Genomic DNA, 16,298 nt, shown 5'->3' on the forward strand with positions numbered 1-16,298 from the left:
AATTTCTGGAGGTTTTAAACCCTGAGATAGCCCTTTTCAGGCAAGTTTCTAGAGGATTTAGGTGCTAGGATAGCCCTTTCAAGCAGGTTTCTGGAGGCTTTAGATCCTGGGATAGCCCCTTCCAGACAGATTTCTGACAGATATTCTCTTGCAACAGGACAGACAGATATTAAAATTTTTAAGAAGTCACATCCTTAACCATAAGTCACCAAAGTCCAGAAGAACAGGTAGAGCTTAGAGTCAGGGGACTTTTTATCATGGAGCCATGGGATTTTTTTTTTTTTTTAACTTGAAAATAACAATAAGTAGTATTTATGTGTCCTCAAAGGCTTACAAAGCACCTTACACATGTTAATGCATCTGACACTCCCAACAATCCCGGAAAGACGGTGCTCTTAATATCATTCCCAATTTACAGATGAAGAAACTTAAGGTTAAATTAAATTAAATGACTTGCTCAGGAGCACACAGCTAAGTATCTGATGCAGGATTTGAATTCAGGTCTTCCTGATGCCAAGTCTACAAATCTCTCCTTTGTGCCCTCAGAGACAGAAAAAAAATTTTTTTTACCCAATCTATTAATAACTGATTCTAATTCTTCAGTATTTTCTAGTACATATATTTTCTAGTATCAGAAAAAATATAACTACTTATAAACTTTCTAAAAAGAAACAAAAAAAAACCCCATAAGGATCTCAGATAAGAAGAAAAACAAAAATAGAAGGTTCTAACATTTCATGCTCTCTTCATTTCCACAAAATCCACTGTCTTGAAATAATTGAAAGACTGAAGGAAATACTGGAAGGAAAAGTTCACCCTTCTAAGATCCTAAATGAGCTTAGTGATCATCTAGCCCTCATTTCACAGAGGAATTCTTTTCTCTTTTTCTTTGTATCATCCAAACCGAGCATTGGACTTGGCACATAGAAGGCAATTACTAAATGTGTGTTGAATTGACCTCAATGCTCACCTCTTTCTTATAGCAGAGCTGATTATACATGGCTGGTTTGGGGATGGTTTCGATCTTCACTTCCTGAGTGGAGGTCCGGTAAGAAGGATTGCTGTAGGTCAGGTTCCCCAGGCCAGGATCAGTAAATTTGAATTTTTTGTGTCTACAGGAAAATGGGGAGAAGGAAGAAAAAGGGTCAAGGTTGAATTTGGCGGTCGTCACTGATGGAGTCACAGGTTTAGAAATACTGGCTGTAAATGAATCCAAATTACGTTGGGGTTTGTAGGAAGTAAGTGAATGAGCAGAATCAGGAGGACACTGTACAGAGTAACAGCAATATTGTACAATGATCAACTATGAATGACTTAGCCATTCTCAGCAATACAATGATCCAAGACAACCCTGAAGGATTTATGATGAAAAATGCTCAGAGAAAGAACTGATGGAATCTGAAGGCAGACCAAAGCATACCTCTTCACTATATTATTTTTTTCATAGCTTTTTTCCCCCTTTGGACTGTGTTTTCTTTTATAACATGACTAATATGGAAATTTTTTGCATGATTGCACATGTATATCCTATGTCAAATTGCTTGCATTCTGAGGAAGGGGAGGAGAAGAAAGAAAGAGAGAGGGAGAGAATTTAAAACTCAAAATTTAAAAATATAAAAAATTTGTTTTTACATGTAATTGGAGAAAATAAAATATTATTCAAAAGAAAGTAAAAAAGAAAAGAAAGTAAAGAAGAAAAAAAAAGAATTACTGGCTATGGTTGAATGTAAACAGGACTGAACCCAAGAAGGAAGGCCACATTCCCAGCCAGGTGAGAGCTTGTCTAGCTTAGAGGGGAAGTGAGATGCTTCTGGGTAAAGATTTCAGGATGAGGGGAGTGGTCTGCATTTTTGTGAGGATGGGAGGGAGCATGAGGACAGTGTTTCTGTCAAGACCTGCCATTCCCTCACTATTTTACCAAATTTAGCTTGGTGACTTGTCTCTTATATAGAATCCCAGATCCATGGCTACAAGGGACCTCAGAGACAACCAATTATATCTTACTTTCCGATACAGAAAGGACTTTACAAATATATCTCATTTGATCCTTGTAACAATCCTGGCAATAGATGCTCTATTATCATTCCCATTTTACAGATGGGTTGTGACATGTGACATGGCTTATCTGGGATAAGTATCACTGGCAATAGGTGCTCTTATTATCATCCCTTTTTACAGGTGAGGAAATTGAGGCAAACAGGTAACATGGCTTGTCTGGGATAAGTATCAAATCCAAGTGTTCTTGACACTGGGTCCAAGCTTTATCTATTGAGCCATCTAAGCCACTTCAAATAACAGAGATGATTTCCTCTGTCCTCACAACAGCTGTGTGAGTTAGATTTTGTTATTATGTTTGTGGATACAAGCTGAGAGGTCAAGTAACTAGTTTCCTCTATTATAAAGGGACCCTCTCAGTTCTACATTTATGATCCGGAGGGTTGGTCAGCGTCTGCATTTGAACATGAGACTTCCGTCTTTAGTCCACATCAGCTAAGATTGAGCCATAAAGGAAACCCATTTGATATCTCGATGGCTTCATCTGCTGCCCTGAGCAAGGGTGCATGCATGGGGCTACTTGGGATGAGTCTGGCCAGGGGTCAGGCAGGAGGACATGAGAGAAGAAGGAATGGGAGCCAGGGAGGATGGATGGCTAAGAAGCTGTGAGAGCGTGGAGTCCTGAGGTTACCTGTACAGCATGAGAGCAGCAATGAGCAGCAAGATGAGCAGGATACTGAGGAGGCCACCAATCACGTAGCTGACATGGAGCCCTTCCCCTAGAGAAGGACATAGCAGGATAATCAATGAAACTGATGGATGCAGCTCTTTAAGGGACTGATACTCCAGGTACCCCTAGATGCAGACTAGGGGATGTTGCTTTGGAGGAAGAACACCTGAGTTCTAATCTTGCTTCATCTTATCACCTGTGTGATATGTAAAATGCAGGAGTCCCTAAGGTCCCTTCTAACTCTAAACCTATGATTATATGACAGATAAGGAAACTGAGGCTCAGAAAAATGAAATGTCCAAGGTCACACAGAAGCAGGATATATACTCAGGCCTTTCTGACCTCTACATCCAACTAGGCCATAGGTTCATAACCTGGGTTTATGCTGACCTCCACAGAGTCTATGAATAGATTGGGGAGAGAGAGAGGGAAGAATCTGAAAATTTGATAAGAAAAAAATACACTTTTATTTTCAATGATTTCTAATCAAAATTTATCATTTCCTCCAATTATTTATTTGTCTATTCCTTCATCCATTATTTTATTTTTAGGCTTAATAGAAGAAAAAGCATCATCATCATGAGAGCTGTCACAAATTGGAATGGGCTGCCTCAAGAGGTCCTCAAATGAGGTCTTCAAGCAATCCTCTAATTTAATTTTAAAACACTCTGAGAAGAGGTCAACGGGTTTCACCACAGTGTAAAGGGATATATGAAGTCAAGAAGGTAAAGAGCATCATTACTGGGCTTCCCTGCCCCCACAGAAGCTCTAGGCAAGGACCACCATCGTCAGTCAAGGTTAGTGACAGATCCAGCTGCTTTATCTCAAACAAAAAGTTTGGGGATTTCTGGGAACTCCTGGCAAGTGACCTCCCTCTATCCCACCCCAAAATGAGGAAAGACCCTTCTTTCAAATTCACAACATTTCTTTATCTCCTTTTCTCTATCTTTTCCCTTCAAAGAAGGGTAGCTAGGAAATTCAGAAGAACATGGGAAGATTTAAGTGAACTGTTACAAAGGGAAGAAAGTAGGCCCAGTAGTCTATATATAATCATTACAACTAAGAAAAAAAATGAAAACGTTTTTGAAAGTAGATCAATTACAATAACCAATTTTGCGCCAAGAGATGAGATAACAGAACAGACTTCCCTTCTCTTGGTGAATGCAGAACAGGCTATAGATGTGAAAAGCTGCTCTCTTTTCAGATTTTTTAAAAATTTAAATGAACATCTTACTGGTGCCTTTTGTTTTCACATAGTAGTCAGTTCTAAATATTCCACCTCTGACACCTCCCTACCCGATGAGCTTCTTTCTAATCCTAAATCTGGAACTCTATTCAAGATGTGACCTGGCTGTCATCGCTGTGGGCTGTGTTTTTCCTAATCTTTTATTTATTAAAAGAGAGGATTCAATGGAGGGGGGCAGTGGGGAGGGACATGTTGGGAAATAATTGTAGTATTTTAAAAATCATTCATAATATTTTCCTTTTTTTTTTTTTTTTTTTGAAAATGAAATAAAACGTGTTTAGAATCTAGGAGACTGAGAAAGAATATCTAATAATAAAGGCATGCCCTCTCTGATCAGGTACTGTGTTAAGGGATGGGCTTCTCAGCCCCCAAAGACTTCCCCCAAGAAAGTAAAGAAAGGTGTCATTCCCAGCATCCTCAAGTTCTGGCTCCTTGGTACTCACCTGGAACAGCAGGTATAGCCTCATTGGAATGTGCACAGAGGCCTTGGCGACCATCTTTCTCTGAGCAGCTGTGGGGCATAAGAAAACAGAGAATTAAAGCTATCCCTAGCACAGGGGTCCTCAGACTTTTTAAATAGAGGCCAGTTCACTGTCCCTCAGACTGTGGGAGGCTGGACTAGAGTAAAAACAAAAGCTCACACTCTGTCTCCGCCCCTCAGCCCATTTGCCATAAACCCGGCGGGCCGCATAAACGTCCTTAGCATCTGGCCCGTGGGCTGTAGTTTGAGAACTCCTGTCTAGCACAAAACAGATTTCTCTCTTCCTCCATGGCAGGGGCCAGGCAGTGGCTTGAACTATTAGGAAGTGATTTCAGAAAGCTGATAATACAGATTCCAAAAAGGTGATTTTAAAAAAACAAATGAAACAACTACAGAAAAACCTGGAAAGGGCAAGACCATGGTCATGGATTTGGAGAAGGACTTGATCTTTGAGAACATTAAGGCATGCTTTTAAAGATATGTATGGTTTTTTTTTTTAAAGTATTTTTTTTAAATTAGAAGTAAGTTTGGAAGTGAGCTAGAAGCCAGTTGAGGTGAGTAGAACTCCACAAATATGGCAAAACGCAATGGAGAAAAAAAGGAAGCGCTCACAGATAAATAATTAATCTACTTGCCAAGTAAACACCTTAGTGGGAAAAAAAATCATCATAGGCTTTTAAATATATTTAATTTTCTCCTGAAACATGATTCTTCCCCCCCTTCTCATCATTGCTTTTATAGCATGAAGGAGGGTTCAAAGGACAATTTAATATTGCTTCTCTGTTAAGTTGTAAGTGAGCAGTTAAAGGTTTCTTCTGAAAAAATAGGAGGAAAATCACCTGTGAGATAGGGAAATGTTTTATTCTAAACTTCCCGAAGGCACCGAAGTGCCAGAATCAGGAACCATGTATATGCCTTGATATAATTTTGACTCCAACAATGGTTGGGGGGTAAATAACTAGTAATAACTAGAATTAGATTAAGCAGTGAATGGGAGTTGATATAAAGTTGAGAAAGGCACTGGATTATACCCAAGTATTTGTATTTTTTAAACTTTCATTCTATGTTGTGTTTTTATTTTAAGCTTATATATTTAACAGTAATTATTGTATTAAGTTTATAAAATTCTAGGAAAAAAGCATAATGGGGTATGTGTGTTTATGTTGGGTGGGCATGGGTGTATAGCCCCAAAGTGAGGTTGTTTTAACCTGGCTTGGATAAAAACTTTCCACCCAAATCACGAAACACTGAGGCTTTGTCTACACGGTAGCATCTGATAGACGCTTTCTTCGATGGTAGGTATGGTGTTTGGGAAGTTTTCCCAAAGGAAACTTACAGAATAAAGGCAAACATGGAAGCAATAGAAGGGAGGAGAGCCCAATAGATTAGCCATGGAGGCATCTCACTCATTGTCCTTTGAATGAATTTCCTGTAAGCACAATATTATTTCCCTCAGGGCTGGAGAAGTGGTCACCAAAAGATGGATTTCAGTGTGATCCGCTACCCTGATGAGAAGTAGCATGTGGAGTGAATAAGGACCTGGAAGACCCACATTCAAATCCTCCATCTGTGGATTGCTCCTCAGACACCTCAGCCCCTACGCTGCTGGGGCTCATCCGTATGATAGAGGAGAGATGTAAGATGAAGGCCTCATGTGTAAAATGAAGGGATGGGACTAAGAGGCCCCTGAGCTCCCTCCAGCTCCAATCTGTGGCTCTAGGCTGCTGGGAACCCTGCCAGCCAGAGCCTGGAAGCAGGGATTCTCCAGCTGGGCTCTGGGTTCTGCCGCAGGTGAAACGGATCAGTGCTTGAGGATGGAGGACTCAGTCTTCCCTGCAGTCTTCCCTGCTTCTGAGCGTCACCTCCAATCCCACTCCCCACTGTTTCCAAATGCTACCCACCTTTCTTCAGATTCCTCTGTGGATGTGTGGGTCCTGGACGTGGAGAAGCGGGACGTGGTAGGTGGGGTGTTGGGTGCCATGGATCTCTTTTCACTGGAGCTGGTGGACTTGGGGACTGAGGGCACCAGGCCTGGCACTAAAGAGAAAGGGGAATTTGAGTGTGACATGAAGGCCGGAAGCCTCCACTGTAAATTCCCAGGGCAGCACAAATAAGGCCCAAGGGAAAATATGGGCAAGGCTCTGTCCCAGGTTCCTTCAGAAAGAGGGCCTATCTCCTTCTGAGACATGACATGGATCTCAGAGGCCATCTAGTCCACTCTTCTCATTTTACAGATGGAGAAACTGAGGTTCAGGGAAGGGAAATGGACTTGCCCAAGATCAGAGGCCAGACGCATCTGATTTGAAGAGTTCTTTAGACTTATACTAATGGACACCCATTATGATAGTTCTGGCCAGGGTGGCTTAAGTGACATTAGGGAGAGAGAAGGCGAAAAGGCCTGGGTTTGAGTCTGGACTCTATTCCTGTCTCAGTGTCACTGAGGTTCACACTCAATGGGCAAAATAAAAACACAAGCAAAAGACCCCAGAGAAATGCTCACATCACATTTATAAAAGGCTTAAGGTTTGCAAAGGGATTTAACTGCACTACCCCCGTTTGATATTTACAACTCTCCAGGACAGTTATTATCATTGAGCCCATATTAGAGATGAGAAACAGGCTGCCAGAGGCTAAGGCTGGGCTCCAATTCTGCCTCAAACACTTACTTGTGATGTGACTTTGGGAAATTCCCAGGGTGCCTCAGTTTCCCCATATGTAAAAGGGAGAGGCGTTATATTTGACGGCCTCCAGTGCCCCTTCTGGCTCTAAGTTTGAAATGCAAGCATCCTATCATTTGCTGATAGTCAGGTAGAATGAGGCAGAAGCGTAATAATTCTGCCAAGGACTTGCATGGGCTAGGGGAGTTCTTCTGCTCACTACCCACCTAGAGAGCAGGGCCGGCCATCAGGCTCATCGGGACAGGCACAGACAAAGTCCAAGGCTCTGGCAAAGCAGAGATGGGTACAACCTCCATTGTTCACGCCACAGGCATTGGTCCCTAAGGACAGAGAAATCCAAGCATCCAATCAGGAACAGGTTTGCTTTTTTTTTTTTTTTTTTTTTTTTTTTTTTTGCCAGAAAGGTTAGAAGATGCAATTGAATTCAGTCAATTTAATAAACAATATTCAGAATCTATTATGTACTAAGTATTATCCTTGGTGCTGGAGATATAAAAAACAACATGTAATACTCCTTGCTGTCAAGGGGCTTCCATTCTGTATTAACAAATACTGAACAAGTGTTTATTAAGTACCTACTAGGTGCTAGGTACGCACTAGGTACTGAGTATATGAAGCAAAAATGAAATTGTCCTTGCCCTCAAGAAGCTTATATTCTACGGGAAGGATCTGCTATGTATACAAGCAAATAAAGACAAAGGCCCCCCATGTTCTTTATCTAAAATAATTTTGTAAGGGAGAGAGTGCTCTCAGAGTAACTGGCGGGAAGAGGAAGAGGCCTTTGGCAGAAAATCCAGCCTTGTGAGAAGGTGTAACCTTCAACCACCTTGGAAGCTGAACCTTAAGGGTCTAAGATCTATGACCTCTCTAATCTTTGATGCCCTGAAGCAGCGTGGTGCAGTGGCTAGAACCCTGGGCTTGGAGACAGAGACAGGTTTGAATCCAGACACTTGATTCTCCCCATGATGGGGCAAACTGCTGAACTTCTCACTCTTCAGCTTCTTGCTTGTAAAACAGGAGGCTCAGTCTACAGCCCAGTCATCTCTGGAAAGCCTCACAGGCTAAGAGCTCTCAGGGACTGTTCCCGATAATGAGGAGGAAGCAGGAGGGAGAGACATACCTGTCTGCCGCTGTGGGGAGACCACGATGATGTCCATGAGCCCCTCCACATTAGCCAGCACCGTCTCCTTGTTCCGGCCTGAGTACTTGTCCACACGCTGGATTGATTTGGTCTGCCAGTCCGTCCAATAGATCCATCTGTCTTGCTGCTCGATAAGGGAGACCAAAGAGTGGGGGAGGGGTCACTCAAGTACCACCTGGCAGCAAGAGCGAGTTTCATCCTCATGGATGCCAAGAAGGAATTCTCTCAGCTGGTGGCCCTGACCTGATCTCTCCTTGTTCTTCTGGGTTATAGCCAAGCCCCCCCCCACTTTCTCTAGTGCCCCATGTTTGGTAGGCCACTTCCTTGCCTGCAGAGACTCTGTCAGCAAAGATCAGAGACACCCCCAAAGGCCTTCAGAGACAGGGTGGAGGCCGAATGCTCCAAATGATGGAGCTTTCCAGTGGGAAAGGGATGCTGCTCTGGTCTCAGCTCATGGGCAGATACCCTTGAAACCTGTGACATTTGTAACACGGTGATGCAGCTGGCCCCAGCTGGGCAATTAGGACCCCGACCCGAGAACCCCATAGAAATGCTGACCCTCAAGGGTTCTGTTACTTCTGCTACTCCACACCCTCCACCTCCAGGGCCACCTGTGTTACCTGTGTGAGAGCAAATGGATGGGACACGTGGCTGACCAAGACTTGCCGCAGCTTCCCGTTGAGGTCAGCACTTTCAATCCGGTCCAAGTGAGCATCCACCCAGTAGATCCTGTGGGAGAGGAGAAGGGAAAGGAGGGAAGGTAACCAGGGCTCAGAATTCTCCCATGAGTCCTGGCTTTCCCCCAATGAGCTATCTCCTTTCAAAAGAGTCAATTGCCTACATCACAAGCGCTCAGGAAGGGGGAAGATGAGGCCTTGGGACAAAAGAGATAGAACAAGTGGTTGGCTAACGAGTAAAAAGGAGAGAAAATACAGGCGTGAGGGCTGCTTTCTCTCTTATTCACTACAGCCATACCATATCCTGAACCCAGCTTGAGAAAGGACCCCAACATATAGAGACACTTCTTTAGGAGCAAAAGAGGAAGTGATGTAAGGAAGACCCCAGATCTTCTGTTCACTGTGATTCAACTCAAAAAGCATTTATCAAGGGTCACCTTACCCTAGTGACACCTACAGAGGTATATAGCATCACGAATAAACAGCTGGCCTTGGAACCAAGAACACTTGAGTCCAACAACTAACTCTGAAATCACCTGGTTGCATTATCCTAGGCAAGTCAGGTGAGTCTCTAAAGCTAGAGAAGTATGTATAGGCAAAGGCAAAGTGCTTATCTGGGAGTTCCCTAGCCCAATTAAATAATAGGTCCAGTTATTATGGCCATCCTGTGGGACAGATGGGGCAGCGAGATGGCTGGTGGATAAAGTATTGGCTTATATTCCTGAGTTCAAATCTAATGTCAGACACTTATTACTTGTGTGACCCTGGGCAAGTCACTTCACTCTGTTTGCCTCAGTTTCCTCATCTGTAAAATGAGCTGGAGAAGGGAATGGCAAACCGCTCCAGTATCTTTACCAAGAAAACCACAAATGGGATCATGGAGAATTGAACACAATTGAAAAATGGTTTTGTTTTGTTTTTGTTTTTGTTTTTCCTGAGGCTGGGGTGAAGTGACTTGCCCAGGGTCACACAGCTAGGAAGTGTTAAGTGTCTGAGACCACATTTGAACTCGGGTCCTCCTGAATTCAAGGCCGGTGCTCTATCCACTGAGCCACCTAGCTTCCCCACACAATTAAAAAATGACTAAATAATAGTAAAAGATACTCTCTAAGTGCTGGAGATACAAAGACAAAAATAAAATAGTGCCTGCCCTCAAGAGACTTCTATTCTAACTCTACCTCTTCCTTTCTGCATGGCTACCAACAGCTTCAGACTTTCTCTCTCCTTCTCCCTTTATTCTAGGCAGGTGTTTCTGATTTTCCTTCTTTCCCCTCCCTTTCCTCTTCTCCAGCTCCTAACAAAACCCAGAATGGGCAGCTGGCTTGGAAGGTGATGGCCATTGGAATTCCTTGGCGTTACCCTTCCCGCCTGAGAAGGATGCTCACCTTCGGGTATCGTAGTCCAGGGTGAGGCCATTGGGCCAGCCCAGATCTGTGTTGATGAGTAATTTCCTCTCGGAGCCGTCCAGGTTTGACCGCTCGATCTTGGCCAGATGGCCCCAGTCTGTCCAGAAGAGGTACCTAGGCCAAAGCAGCTGTGTGAGTCCCCACAGAGGCAGAAGAGAGTGTCTGACTGGGGGGGGGGTGAGGTGATAGGAAAAACTAGTGGCTCTCTAATATTCTTCCTCATAGGACAGTGTTCTTCTTGGTCATGAGAACTTAGAGGAGTTAGGAGACTCATCCTCGTGCTGTGTAAGTGCTAAATAATTTCTGGGGGACACACAGCTGCAAGAAGAAGCTTGTGTACGCTATGCAAGGGTTGTCAAATTATCCATACATATGTTTTGAAAATAAAAGGCTTTATTAAAAAAAGTTTATTAAAAAAAACTTTCCCCAATGGACCATATATTATCTACAGAAGAGCCACATTATATTATATATCAGAAACACATTTTAATGGAAAAAAAATCAGTTAAAGAATTTTTAAATGCAGACACTTGTTCAATTGTGGCCATGCATGAGCCGCTGTATAGAGTCCATCAGTTGTGAATTAAATAAAACATTAGGTTGAGAAAAATGTTAATAAAGCTGTTTGCCTTTTTCAAACAAACAAACAAAAAAAAGAAGCTTGTGTAATTCATGGCCCCCCTAGAGGAAGCTCCTAGTAAGTAGAGAAACTCTGGGCTGGGCGGAATCTCCAGAGATGCTACTGCAGGTTTCTTTTACCCAGTGCCAGGGGCCCCACCACCTGCCCTGCCACACAAGCTTCCATAAGCCCCAGCCTCCCTACATTGGCTGGCTCCCTTTTTTCTGGTTTCAGACTTACCCCTTTCTGGGGAAGGCAGCAATGGCCCTGGGTTCATCTAGGCTGTTGTTGATCAGCACCTTCCGGCAGGAGCCGTCCAGCCTCGAGGCCTCGATGGTGTTCCGACCCGTGTCCGTCCAGTACAGGTTCCTGGCCACCCAGTCTACTGCTAGGCCATCAGTGGTCTTAAGCCCACGCCCAATCACAGTCTCCATGTTACTGCCGTTCAGGTCGGCTCGCCTTGGGGACATGAATTCAGGCTTAGGGAAGGGTCTGGATTTTACCAGGACTATTTGACAGCTAATTCCCTGTTAACAATCACTAACATTTATAATAATAACAACTAGAAGAAGTGAATGTCCCCTAGATTTATCACCTCAAAGCTACTTCCTGAAATTTGGGAGTATAGGGGTCTGGGCAATTCCCAGAAGCCTGTGAGGGAGAACAAAAGTAGAGACCAGGAATGGGACAGAATGTCTCTATGAATTTATAGTATCCCATGAGCCAGGGGTTCAGGCCATGGTCCATTGTCACGGAAGTCACAGACTGGCTAAGTGAAATATTTTTGCCCCTGAAGAGAACACAGGAATCAGGGAGGAGAACCGACTGTCCAGTTTCCAGTGCATCACCAAGTCCTGGCCCCTTTGTGACTCCATATAAAACCTTTGCAGGATAAAGGGAAAGCTACTTTGGAAGAAGGGAGGCTTGGGTACCATCCGAGGGCCCAGGATGCCCTTACCTGATGACATCCAGGAAGACATCTGTGTAATAAACCTTCCCATCCACACTGTCATAATCCAGGGAAATGACATTGTTGAGCTCCGGCACGGGCACGTGCACGTCCGTGTGGTCACTGGTGTCCAGAGAGATGCGTCTGATGGAGCCCCGGCTGGAGAAGAGCAGGTAGGTCTCTGGGGAGGGGTCACAGGTCTTCCCGTCCCCCTTCAGCTGGATGCCTGTGGGGCAGGCGCAGGAGAAGCCAGAAGGCGTGGGCAGGCACAGGTGAGAGCAGCCACCATTCTTCGGGCCACATTTGTTTGTGCCTAACGGGGGAAGGAACAGCAGGATTAGTGTCCAGCCCGGAGCCCTGACCAAAGCCTAAAAGCTCCTGGTCATGAGCATTCGGTCCTCTGCAGGTAACTTCTGTCATTTCCATAGGTGGAGTGGAAAGGGGGAATACCACGTGACACTAGAAAGCAGTCAGTCAGTCACTCAATAAGCATCTAGTAAGCACCTACTGTGTGCCAAGCACTATATCTCAGTTAAGTACCAGGATCACAAAAATGGCAAAGATTGTTCTGTCCTCAGAGAGGCTCCAATCTAATGAATTCAAATGAAACAATTCAGGCAAGTCAATTTAGCCCCCTGAGATTTGCTTTGCTTCTCTGTAAGATGGGAGCAATAAGATATTGTTAGGCCCCCACTGGATATCCCCGGAAAGCATCTGACAGACAGCACCGGTGGTCAGCTCACCCAGCGGCCACTGTCGGTCCACAGCTTGGATGTCCATGAGACCAGGAAGGTTGGCTCGCACCAGGATAACGTTGCTCCCCGTGCCCTTGTCTGCACGGTGGATGCTCCGGGTCTGCCAGTCCGTCCAGTAGATGTAAGAGTCGAGCAGGGTGAGGCCATAGGGATGCTGAACAGGCGATACCAGTGTGCGCCGATTGGCTCCATTGAGGTCGGCGGCCTCGATGCGCTGAAGTGGAAGGAGGAGACAGGAGAGGACGTGAAAGGGCTGGAGACAGACGGGCAGGAAGCCCTTAAACCAGTTAGCTTGAGATTCTCCCGGCCCCTTAGGGGCTAGAATGCCTCCCTCCTTTATTCCCTTGCCCCAGTAGGGGCTACCCACCTCAGTGTGGGCATCCGCCCAGAGCAGCTGGGAGCCCGCCTTGTCCACTGTCAGCCCATTGGGCCAGCCCAGGTTATTGCTAATGAGCACCGTGCGGTCTGAACCATCCATCCCGGCACGCTCCAGCTTCGCATTCTCCCCCCAGTCTGTCCAGTACATAGACCTGGGGGATGCAGAAGCCCCAGGTGAAGTGAGTGTCTCCAGGTGGGCCAGAAGACACAGCCAGTGCCCGACTGGAATAAAATCAAGCAAGTCTCCCAGAGGCCCCTTTTCCTGGTCTTACCCCATCTCATGGTACAGCACAATGGCCCGTGGGCTGTCCAGGTTCTGCCACACCAACACCTTCCTCATGGACCCATCAAGGTTGCCCACTTCAATCCGATTGGTTCCCGTGTCTGTCCAATATACCTTGTGGCCAATGGCATCCACGGCCAGCCCGTCGGTGGTCTGTAATCCTGGAAAGACCAAAGGGATCATAAAAGGTTCTGTATCAGAACAAAGGGAAGGTACAGCAGTTGCCAGAGCCCCCACGACTCCCTCTTCCCACTCAAAATCCCGGCAAAGCTTTCACAAGCATCAATTTAGAATCAATAGGGATCTTGGAGGTAACTGATCACAGATCTGGAAGGAACCTTTGTGACTCTCCGCCTTGTGACTTGCTCACACAGGGATCAAGCTTTTGAACCCAGTGCTTTTTCCGTTGGACCACACTATCTCTTCACTAATTCAATTTTCTCATTTTATGGATAAGGAAACAGAAATAGTAGGTGATCGGCTCAATTTTGCAAGGATTTGTCAATGGCAGTCAGGATTCAAGTTTGGGTCCTGGGACTCCAAATCCAGCCTTCTTCTCTCTATCCCACTGGGCTATTTGGTCAGTCTCACCTGTGGTGATTATGTCCTCATGCTGGGAGCCATCCAGGTTGGCCCTGCTGATCCTACGTAGCGTGCTGTCTGACCAGTAAACCTTTCCTGAAGGAAGAAAATCTAGGTCAGCCTCAATTCTTATTCAGTCCCATCTCCAAGGCCTCACTTGAATACCCTTCCTTCCCACCTCTGCTTCTTAACATCCTTCAAGATGCAGCTCAAGACTGTGGGGATCACAACATAGCATTCTCACTCTCTCTGTTGTTGTTTGCTTGCATTTTGTTTTCTTTCTCATTTTTTTCCTTTTTGATCTGATTTTTCTTGTGCAGCAAGAGAATCGTATAAATATGTATGTGTATATTGGATTTAACATATATTTTAACATGCTTAACATATATTGGATTACTTGCTTTTTAGGAGAGGGGGTAGGGGGAAGGAGGGGAAAATTTGGAACATAAGGTTTTGCAGTAGGCAATGTCAAAAAATTATCCATGCACAGGTTTTAAAAATAAAAAACTTTAATAAAAAAGAAAGAGATTAAATGACTTGAGAAAAAAAAAAGACAGCTCAAATGTTACCTTCCATAGATTACCTTTCCCAGGCCCTCTCTGCACCAGCTGCTACTGCCTTCCCCTCTGACATTTCCTCCCATCTACTCTGTCTATATATTGTACATAACTGGTTATTTTCACGTTGCTTTCTTCACTTGAATGTAAGCTCCTTGAGGTCAGGAACTGTGTTTTTCCCTTTCTTTATAGTCCCAGAGGTTATCAAAATGCTCACTTAATAAATGCCAAAATATTTATAGCAACTTTTTATGTCATGATAAAGAATTGTAAACTGAAGAAAGTCCATCAATTGGGGAATGGCTGAATAAGTTATGGTATATTAATGTGACAGAACACTACTGTGCTGTAAGAAATGATAAAAGGAGTGTTTTCAGAAAAAACCTAGGAAGATTGTATGAACTGATGCAAAGTGAACAATAAGCAGAACCAAGAGAACAGTTTATACAATTACCATCATATTGAAAAGAAAATGAATTTTAAAGGACTTAAGCATTCTGACCAAAATAATGAGCAATCACAATTCCATAGGACTCATCATGAAACACACTGTCCACCTCCAGATAGACAGCTGATGGATTCAGAGTGCAGATTGAGACTTTTTCTTTTTGGACATGGCCAATGAGGGAATCGACTTTGCTTTATTATGTATTTATAACAATGGTTTAGGTTTTGTGTTTTTGCTTTCTTAATTGGGGATTTGAATGGAAAAGAGAAAAAGCAAATAAGAAAAAAGAATAAATTTTAAATCTTTAAAAATTGCCTATTGATTGATTGACAGTTATCCAATAGCTTGACCCCCTCTAAGAGACCCCTCTAGCTTCACTACCTAAGAAGGCAATTCACCCTACAGGAAAAGAAGTAAAAGTTATGGGAAATTCTAATCAGAGAGCTTCAGACAAAACTATCTGGGACACTATTCTGGGTGAGGCAGAAATCCAGAGATACGAAGTGGAGAAAGCAGGAAAGATCAAAGATTGTAGACAAAATTCTTGGAGACAAATAGATGCTATGGAGAAAGGGCACATGAGTTAAGTTTCAGGGACCAGACAAATCTCAGACTCTGAGTAGTGGCTTAAGAAAAGAGCTTCCATTGGCTTTAGGGAAAAGAGTAGAGTTTTTGCCACCCCCCCAAGGGGGCATACAGACCTTCTTGGGGGTCCACCCCAATGGCAATGGTATTCTTCATGGTGACATTGACTGGCACCACCACATCAGCAAAGTATGGGATGTCCAGGGAGACCATGCGGATGTCTATTCTCCTGGCGAAGATCAAGAAGCTTCTCATACCTGCAATGGTTGAGATTGTCCTATGAAAACTGCCTCTGTCCGTGGTCCTGCCTTTCAAGGAAATTGCTCAGGTGTGGGTGGAAAGAAATACCCCAGGCAACTACCCTTGAAGCTCAAAGAGCATGGACCGAGGTGTCCTTCTACCCAAGTCATAGGCCCAGACCTTCACTTTTGGCTAACCCATACCTGAAAAAGAATCCCCACTAGACCATACATAATGAATACTCAAACAGCGTCAGTAGTGAAGATCTCCAGTGTGGGGAGCTCACTACTTCCCACAGTGGCCTGTTCCTTTTTAGATTAGTATTAACTTTTAGGACATTTTTCCTTATATCCCATCTCAATTTTTCTCCTTTCAACTTCCACCAACTGGTACCAAGTCTGCCCTTTGGGCCAAATAGAAAAAAGCTAAACTCTCACGGGTCTATCAAGAGTTCTTTGGAAGCATGAAATCTCTGTGCTCTGGAGGTGTGTCTTAACACTTCAGATTCTCTTATTGTCTGCTCCCCAAGGTCTCCTCCCTTCTCTAGA

At 44.2% G+C, this 16,298-nt stretch overlaps 1 protein-coding gene across 1 annotated transcript in view; it reads right to left on the reverse strand.

The window, feature by feature from the left end:
- The window catches only part of LRP4 (LDL receptor related protein 4), a 62,737-nt gene that overhangs the window by 7,441 nt on the left and 38,998 nt on the right, over nt 1–16,298 (reverse strand). The window contains exons 23-37 of the mRNA XM_074273003.1: nt 15,627–15,767; nt 13,930–14,016; nt 13,328–13,499; nt 13,045–13,207; nt 12,666–12,891; nt 11,932–12,235; nt 11,214–11,432; nt 10,334–10,468; nt 8,892–9,000; nt 8,251–8,395; nt 7,337–7,450; nt 6,354–6,489; nt 4,415–4,482; nt 2,687–2,774; nt 971–1,112 (exon numbers count right to left, since the gene is read on the reverse strand). Of these exons, the coding sequence (XP_074129104.1) occupies nt 971–1,112; nt 2,687–2,774; nt 4,415–4,482; nt 6,354–6,489; nt 7,337–7,450; nt 8,251–8,395; nt 8,892–9,000; nt 10,334–10,468; nt 11,214–11,432; nt 11,932–12,235; nt 12,666–12,891; nt 13,045–13,207; nt 13,328–13,499; nt 13,930–14,016; nt 15,627–15,767 (2,249 nt within the window). The remainder of the gene's footprint in view (nt 1–970; nt 1,113–2,686; nt 2,775–4,414; nt 4,483–6,353; nt 6,490–7,336; nt 7,451–8,250; nt 8,396–8,891; nt 9,001–10,333; nt 10,469–11,213; nt 11,433–11,931; nt 12,236–12,665; nt 12,892–13,044; nt 13,208–13,327; nt 13,500–13,929; nt 14,017–15,626; nt 15,768–16,298) is intronic.

The sequence above is a fragment of the Sminthopsis crassicaudata genome, chromosome 6, assembly GCF_048593235.1.
Source record: "Sminthopsis crassicaudata isolate SCR6 chromosome 6, ASM4859323v1, whole genome shotgun sequence".
Lineage (NCBI taxonomy): Eukaryota > Metazoa > Chordata > Mammalia > Dasyuromorphia > Dasyuridae > Sminthopsis > Sminthopsis crassicaudata.